The sequence below is a fragment of the Solea solea genome, chromosome 7 (assembly GCF_958295425.1).
Source record: "Solea solea chromosome 7, fSolSol10.1, whole genome shotgun sequence".
Classification (NCBI taxonomy): Eukaryota; Metazoa; Chordata; class Actinopteri; order Pleuronectiformes; family Soleidae; genus Solea; species Solea solea.
This window is the reverse complement of record NC_081140.1, coordinates 10,703,732-10,712,967: the sequence shown is the minus strand read 5'-3', so window position 1 is coordinate 10,712,967 and position 9,236 is coordinate 10,703,732. Positions and strand designations below refer to the sequence as shown.

The window sequence follows — 9,236 nt, the reverse complement described above, 5'->3', positions numbered from 1 at the left end:
TCCCAACCCCCCTAGAGTTCCAAAAGGTATGAATTTGTGTACATGCAAATATCACACCATCGTCACTGTGATGTCACTTCCACCTGCCATCTCGCCAGCAACGTGGTGCTCACTAGGACTTCTCAACGCGCTTCTTCTTCTGGTACTTCCTGAACTGAGACTGAATGGCAACCGCAGCCTTTTCAGTCTCCGGGTTTTCCATGTCGATGTCAAAGTCCTCAGGGACATTCATCTTGGAATCATCTGGAAGAAAAAGGAAAAAATGCATGAGGGATACAGCAGTATAAAATGAGACGAGGGACACGCTCTTCAAAGTCAGGTGAAGCTATAGACTGGAAATAAAAATAGTTCTCCCAACGTTTGTGACAGTTTGACCACTGCCATGACACCATGCTGTACTTTATTTTGTATTTTTCTCTAAATGGGAAATTAAATTACAAAAGTGGCATCATGTGCTATAGAAGTACACATGAAACTTCTGATTGAGACCTTAAACTCCTCAGGAAAATGTAAAATAAATAAATAAAATCAGAATTGGGGTCATTTTCCCAAGACACCTACTCAAATTTAGTTATTTTAGCAACCAGCAGGGCCACATCACCCTTGTGTACATGTTTTTTCTGGTTTCCTCCGACAGTCCAAAACATGCAGAGGTTAATTAAACACTCTAAATTGCCTGTTGGTGTGAGTGTTCATCTCTGTATCCAGGATGTACCCCGCCTTTTGGCCTGTGTCAGCTGTGATTGGCTCCAGAGACCCACAATCTTCACGTGAAGGATAAAGCGATAGACAATGAATGAATAGCAACCAGCAAAGTTGCCTTCTGGTGGATAACTGCTACTTGCATCCTTCCACTTGCACTCACCTTTTATACATTTTCATATACAGTCAACGGGTGCTTGCAGGTGATACAACAAAGTTAGACATTTTTAACACCAACCAGTCTGATTCTCTTATTTTGCAGATGGTTGCCTTTTGAGTTAGATCCTTTTTTTTTCCAAACTGCAGTGGATGTTTTAGGACTTCTTAACCTTGCACTACATAATGCAATGAATGCATGCAGACCTTTGCTAAATCACATATTTAACTCATACTAACATATTGCACACACCTAACATGAAAATCACTGTTGAAATAGTTTTAGGGATGGTGTATTTCTCTTGAATTCAATCTTCTTGTTCACTAATCAGATGGGGATGACTGCTGCAGACCTATCTTCAAAATCACTAAAGTTACAGTTTAACAGTAACCATTTTAACTGGTAAAATCCTTTAAATTAAGATGCTGGTATTTAAAAGAATATATTCAAAAGGTGTGAGTGAAACCTTTTTTAAGTTACAGCTTGGCAGCAGAAGTAATAGAAACACATGTGGTGCAGTTCAATTTATAGTAACTGTTATCCTTTAAAGCTTATTGTAAAATATTTGGCATGTGTACTTGTGTTATCATCCTGGAGGGAAAGGCACTGAGTGTACTCTTGAATTTGTGTATTTTATACCATATCATATTCACCTTTTAATGAGACTTACTCTGATTTCACAACCTTACAAGAACTCAATTACCTTTATGCTCAGAAAATGAATTTTACTTGACATCAGTGCTGGCTCACTAAAGCACCAGCTTTTGAGAAACAGCAGAACAGTGAGTTGTTGGGCAGTAAAGTGTCCAGTGGTGTTTCTCATAAAGCCCAGCCCTGAGTATAAAAGTGGAGCAGAGCTCCTCTGGGGAAGATCAAGCAGTTGTTTTCCAGGTCAAATGTCAAAGCATAAATTGATCTCCAGCACTTAATCCTCCCTGGAGCCTGACAAACACTGGCCATAAGGGCACGACTGTAATCCCAGTAAAAACTGTGATACAAGCACATTTCAAAATGCACAAAGGAGGAGAAAGAGGAGAGTTTGTATCTCGTGGTCAATAAAGGTCTAAATAGTGGCAAGGTAAAGCCACAGGGGAAGAACTACACTTGTTAAGGTTAGAAGAGTATATACCCATTTATGCAAATCATGTAATATTGTTACAGGATTAATACACGGGATTCTATAAAATATGAAGGCTGATATTGAAAGCTTCCATTATTCACAGTTTATCTGCAGTTAAACTCAATAAAATACTGCAAGAAATGTTTCATTTATACCTAAAAGTTTGTAGAAAAATATGCAGTAAACACACGTGGCCACCAAACCAGTTATATAAAGGAAAATATTAGCAAATGATGAGGGGAAAACAGAGCCATCAGTCATGGCGTTAGTGATTTTACTTCTTGTATTGATTAAAAATGTCTTCAGGTATTAAGTCTTTAGAACCACACAAGTGAGGGGAGGAGAAATATGTGGGTTACAATAGATCAGGGATATTGAGGATATCTTGAGAGGCCATGACAGGCTAACATTTACCCGTGCATGTTGCACCGTGGCCAACATCTGCCTGTGACAGCTTATGCCACCAAGAATAACAGTCAGGATTCCTGTTTTTTCTCTGGTCTTTTTTTCAAAAGCTCTGATGATAGAAAGTGCTGTTTATATAATGTTTCATTATCAGTCCATGCTAAGCCATTACTGGTTTACATTGACTATAATAAATTGAAAAGAAACTGATCAGGCTTATTTAATTTCTTTATCTTACAACAAACATATTTACACCTTGAGTTCAAACAGCAGTTCTCACTGTGGAGTAGAAGAAGGGTGAGTGGGTAGCAGGAGCTCAGAGGTCCCTCATGTATTATGTTGTGTTGAGCCATGTTTTGTATACTGCATTTATTGATACAGGAATTTCCAGAGCTCCAGTTCCTGCAGTTTTCATCCTAGCACCGTAAACCATTAAGCTGTACCCTCTATGATCATCTATCATCTATTCAGGGATTAGGCACATTGGACACTCTAAATTGACCGTAAATTTGAGTGTGAGAGTTGATGATTGTTTGTCTCTGTGTGGCCTTGTGATGGACTGGTGATCTGTTCAGGGTGTGTACCCCGCCTTCAGCCTTATGTCAGCTGGGATTGGCACCAGCCCAGGGGGATTTATATAGGGTGCATAATGGAAGGAACATGGACTTGTCAGACCACAGCCCAATTTACTCAGATTTGACACTGGATTGTGAAAAGAAGAGAAACATGATAACTGAAAAATGATAACAGCGAGGTGCCTGCACCAATTCTTTGGGACGCATCCAAGGCTGTTCTTAGAGGCAAAGTTATTGAAAAAACCTTTAAAAAAAAAAAAAATTATAATAATAATATACATTGCTTAAATCTAGATATATTATATCACTAGTGAAATGTGTCATGTAATTATGACCAGCTTTACACCTGGATGAATATCAGCTGCATAACAACCAGTGATTGTGAGGTGTAAATGAAACAGATGCTGCCAATCAGCTAATGCAAGAGCAACTTCAGTGTTTTACCTGAGCTAATGTAATAGTACATCTGTCTGTCTGGACGGAAAAAGCAGCAGGATATTGAGTTTCATCAGTGCTAATGAAAAAGGTGTATCCATTCACAACCCTGCATGCCCTCTTTTTTAAAAATGTTGGTTTTTAGACTGTAGTTTTCTTCTTCTACTGCTACTGAAGCACAAATTAACTTCTGAGTTTTTAAAATAAAATCCCCAGGCAATAAAATTATGGATTACCTTGGCATGCATCTTGTTTTCATCCAGCTAAAAGCACGGTCATAATTTGCTGTAATTTTGGGACTCTCAAGTTGCAACCGACTGTGTGTGGTACTCAATGGAATTGAAGGTTATATCTGAAGCTCATTAGGTTTACTTTACTGTTTTTATATGGAAGATGGGTTCCTACATGACATGATAAGAACGTCTTTGTTTGACTGTCTTTCAAAATGTCCTTAATACGGGCTCTGAATCCCAGTAAAAGCTGCAGTGTTTGATTGATTTTACTGCTTATAATCTGTTGAGCTAGCAGGGAGATTTGATGTAGCAGAGGACAAGTCCCATCACTTTTAGGCCTTGAGACAACACAGACAGCCTGTGCAAAGACTGAACATCTAAATTTTAGAAAAGTAGCATTGTGTAATATATACTGTGTATTTGTTGTTCGGTTTAAAAGTAAATCAAGCACAAGAATGGCTTTAAATACCAAAAATTACGTCTAAATTTACTTCTGATGATCTTATATATCTTATAATGAAAATACAAGGAAGTAATTACATTAACAATAAACAAGAAAATTGTGGGATTTACATGACATGGCATTAGTGCCTACTGTCTTCAAACAAATATCCACAATTAACGATGAAGGACAAATTGTAGTATTTTAGCATTGACCATAGCACTACAAAAGGTTTACACTGAAACTATTTTTTTCCTTTTAATTGTTTTAGCTGTAATACCATAAACATACCTCAGCCACAACTTGAAACAAATTGGTCAAGCAGTCATTACACTTGCTATGAAATATTAAGTATAGTGTAGTAGACCGCTGACAGATCTGCACAGATATTAGTATGTGATATGAGTGTGTGTTTTAAACCTAAGCACAATAGAAATGTGTGTGTGTGTGTGTGTGTGTTTCTGCCTGTCAGTTTGTGTCTTCAGTTGAACGTTGTTGTGAAAATCAGAAAAATATCAGTAATCCCTAAGGCCTTAACGCTAGAGGTTGAGCAAAGCATTACAGAGAGGGGCTACAGCGATCAATATTCAAATACAGGAAGGGCAGGTTTCATATTGATTAATATTGTGCTTTTTTTTTTTTTTTCTTTCTCGGTGTGTCAGAATTGACTTTGCTTTGGGGGAAACCGCCTGTGTAACCTACTTGGATGTGGTTGCACATTTGGAAAAAGAAGCCACAAAAGGTGGGATGTTCAAAGACACACAGAGGTAAAGTGTGGTTTCAGCACTGACTGTTCCTGAAGCAGAGAGATGCTGTGCGTTTACTAACAAAGTTTGATGTTCATTCTGACTATAATTGACTACACTAAAGCTAATTATAAAGGTGTGCAGAAAATGGGTCATGTTCACTTTGAGAACCCGTCGCAACCGATTATAAAAGTATGACTTTCATCTCTGAGGTGAGCCAATTTGAAATTACCCCTGTGCCTGTTTGAAACGAGGGGGGAGGTGCTGAAGGCGTAACAGCGTTCTTTTAAACTGTCTGAAACATCAACATTTGAATAAGGAAACAGCATTTTTCAGCTTTGATGTCCTTTATGAATAAGCTGATGATTTTTGTTGTTGAACATATGCAGCACATACAGCAAATACACAACATCTGGAAATGTATGCTTATATTGTAGAGACATCCTAAAGAAAATATGGACAATTTTGAGCTGCAGTAACGGCACATTAAAACCACAGATAATGAAATGAGAATGCACCAATTTTCATAATTTCTTTTATTCACCAAGAAAACATTTCATGAATGAACATGAACAACAGCAGTAGCTGCGTTCTATTGGTGTCTTCTCTGCAGCTTGCATTTCAAGGATTCAGTTGCACCCATTTGATGAATATTCCCTCTTGTGCTGTTATCTTTACAATAAACTCTTCCCTGCAGACTTAATCAGTCAAACGTGTCCGGACATTTACATGCACAGTTTAATCAAGCTAAGGCCGCTGTCCCACTAAGACGGGCAATCGGACAACTTGCAGAGTCCGAGTATGCCTGCAGAGTAGAAAATCGATTTATTGACTCTGTACGTCTGAATCTGCTCGAAGAAAGACACCGCCACTATATGTGACTTCTGGCAACAGTACTACAGTTTATATATATATATGTAGTTTTATATGTTGTCTCCTTAATTCTGGAAAATTTGGTGCATGCACAGAATGCCAAGTCCAGCTTTAGTCTGACTAAGCATATACATGCAGGAGTAATCGGACTATGAATCACATTATCCAGGTATGTTAGTCTGACTAAAACTAGCTCAATTTTAGCCAGACTAACATTAAGCCCACTTCAAAATGAGCTCCAATGAATATGTATAAATCTCTCTGAGGCTGTCCTTGAACTTGGTTCCGAAGGCTGTGCTCCTCTGTGTGCTGGGGGTATGGAGAGTGGGAGAGAGTCAGAACAGCTCTCTCTCTCTCTCTCTCTCTCTCTCTCTCTCTCTCTCTCTCTCTCTCTCTCTCTCTCTCTCTCTCTCTCTCTCTCTCTCTCTCTCTCTCTCTCTCTCTCTCTCTCTCTCTCTCTCTCTCTCTCTCTCTCTCTCTCTGTCACTTCCTATGTCTCTCTATACTGAGAGACACACTTTAGACATGCTTGAAAAGCAGTTTTTCTTGGTATCAAATTAATTGTCAAGGTCAGACAACAAAGGAATGCTGTCTTTCTGTGTGTGTGTGTTTGTGTTTGTTTGTCTGCTTACTGATGCCTCTTTAATCCCCTTCACTTTTCTTTCTACTAAGTAAATTCAAAGGACGACTTGAATCCTGCAGTGAAAAATTAGTCTTTGAAACCCAGTACTTCATCTCATCCCTATGCTTCAGATGAACTGGATCCACTGAATGGTGACATAAGTAACAACAAACAATTAAATATACAACCTTGTGTGTTGTTCTTTGAAATCAATTACTTTTTAATTTAATTGCATAATAAATAATTCAATTGGAATATTTCCATTAAAATTAGTGTTTAGCGCTGTTGCCTTGCAGCAAGAGGACCCGGATCTTTGCATGGGTTTTCTCCGGGTTCTCCAGTTTTCTCCCACGGTCCAAAAAACAAGCAGAGGTTAATTGGACACTCTGTATTTTGATCGGATATCGGACGGTTGAAAATGCAAAATCCGATACAATCCAAACATCCTTGCATGCGTCACTAAGCACGGACTGTAAAAATGTAAATAAAAATCAGCAAAAGCATTTTAGCTGACTCATGGTTGGGCAGTTTGTTTCTTCTTTTTTGGGAGAACAATATTTGTTATGAAATAACTCAGCACAAATGCGTCGTTAACTGCTTCATTGTTCATCAGTGGTTCAAAATGACTGTATCGGACTAATGTCAGTATCTGTAAATACTTGTGTGATATCAGTATCGGATACAGTGGTTTCATCTCATTCCTAGTAGTTATATAAAGAGTACTACATTTTTGACTCCTCGATCACAAGTGACCTTTTTTTAGTGACCTAAAAAAAATGTTTTAACTGAAATACCCAGTACATTGTAATTACAGTTTTTTACATAATACATTATTTGATAAAATCAAAATGGCTCTTTCCTCTTGTTTCCATCAATCAGCGGTCTGATGTTGAGTCAGGTCCATGCACCAAATCACTCATTTAGACGAGGTGCAGGGCAGATATTAGTTTTCTTGTTGAAGTTTTTATGTGCTTCAATGTGATGGGTTTAATGACAGGAAGCTCAACAATAAACATGATTTGTAATGCACTTGGTGAATAGGGCTGATTTTTTATTTCCCTCAGGACTGAACTGATACAGGCATTCTATCTCTCTTTGAGCAGGCAATCGTCAGAGAGCTGTATTTACAGATTTACAGAAGCTAATGGTCATCTTACTTTTGTCTCCTGCATTATGAGAATACAGCATTATATATCTGTATGACGCACACATTTTTATTACGATCAATTATAATCACAGTGTGAGCTTAAAAAGATCAACTCATTCAATGTTGTCAAAGTGTCTGAACTCCTGTCAGACTATGACAGAATCTAACAGAAAAGCCCTTAGGTCAGTGTGTGTTTAAATGTGTGTGTACTACAGCTGTTCTTCAGACCCTGTTACTGTCAGTCATATGTCTTTTTAAAGCTCATTTTTGATACATGGGCGCACATACTGTACACCTACCCTCCCTTTCTTCTCGTTCTTTGTTTGCGTCAGTCATTTGTATCAGGCAACAGTGTTACATCAGCAACACATTTACTGATGCCCATGGAAAATCATGTGATTTTGTGTTTTTACCTTGTCCTTCGGTGGTCTTGTTGCTGCCAGCAGCTGCTCCAGATCCTTGTCTCTGCAATGCAAAAGAGTACAAAAAAGAGTGACACATTTTTCACAGGATGTTATTAAAATCCACCAGATATTAGATACCGTTCAATCATAGTTCACGCCATAATTTCCAAATGGGTTGAATATGTGCCACTAGTCTGTGCTCTTAGCTGATTAAACCCTGTGCTTGTGATTGTTGTGACATTTCCAGTATATGTGGCTCAACTGCCACTTAATCTGCAAGTGTCCACTTCTTAAGGACCATTTTACATCCGGTTCTGTATTAAAGGTACAATACAAACAAAATAGCACTGCTGTGTCCATGGATGATTCCAGGTATCTTGCATATTACGCCTCTGATTCTAGAGCTTGACGTACTTGTTTTGTTCCGTGTAAATACGCAAAGGCAGTATAATGAAAGATCTGTGAGCTTTGCTTGGTCTGAGTAGACTCTGCAGGCAAATGACTCGGTGACAGTTGAGAGGGTCAGAGGCAATATACGTACAGTATGACCCGGGGTGACAAAATACCTGAGGTGTTGCTGTTGATTATGAAATGGCTTTGCGAAATGAGGTCAGCGAATACTGTACATACGTACGTGCATGTATATCGGAACAGATATAATGACCTTGTTCTCGCTGTCTGTTTTTGTTTTGTTGAGTCAAGAGAAAGTCAAAAGAGAACATAGTGCAAATATTATCTATGAGGCTTTTCACAATAGGATAACGCTCAAAGAGCCATCAATATTTCTTAATGAATATATAATAAAAATCTGTACCCTTCCTTAAATTTGTATGTTCTGCTTTTATGATGAGTTCAGTCCAAACATAGCCATAATAGAATGGAAAAAAACCATGCATCTCAGACTTCCCAGTTGTGAAACTTCACACTCATTATGCAGTGTTAGATCTTTTTGGCCATATGGCTACATTCTCACTCCACATCACAAGATGGAGAGGTGTAAAAAAAATGCGATGACTGATGCATGTAAATGAGGAAACAAGGAGCGCACATTAGTTCTTAACCTCTCCACGCAGGCTGAAGGATCACCACGCTGTCAAACATTCTCCTGCTCAGAAAATGATTTGACGCCACACTTGGCTGATATAACATGATCATTATCATGTCGCATAGCCATGCCGTAGCATTTATCTAAATGTCAGCTTTCATTATTCTTCAGCCATTTATTTGCCAAGCCATAGTCTCTATTACACTTGCCTTCATTTTCAGAGAAATGACAAAAGTAATTTCATTTGACATTCGATTTTGTCAATGAACACTTAAAAATAGAGTAAAAGCTTGGTACAAATATGTACCTCATAGATGCCCACCATTTGTA

General features: G+C 38.3%; 1 protein-coding gene across 1 annotated transcript in view; it reads right to left on the bottom strand.

The window, feature by feature from the left end:
• Nucleotides 1–9,236, bottom strand: part of pcp4b (Purkinje cell protein 4b) — a 28,067-nt gene continuing 18,831 nt past the window's right edge. Inside the window, exons 2-3 of the mRNA XM_058634271.1 lie at nucleotides 7,871–7,922; nucleotides 1–243 (exon numbers count right to left, since the gene is read on the bottom strand). Of these exons, the coding sequence (XP_058490254.1) occupies nucleotides 113–243; nucleotides 7,871–7,922 (183 nt within the window). The 3' untranslated portion in view covers nucleotides 1–112. The remainder of the gene's footprint in view (nucleotides 244–7,870; nucleotides 7,923–9,236) is intronic.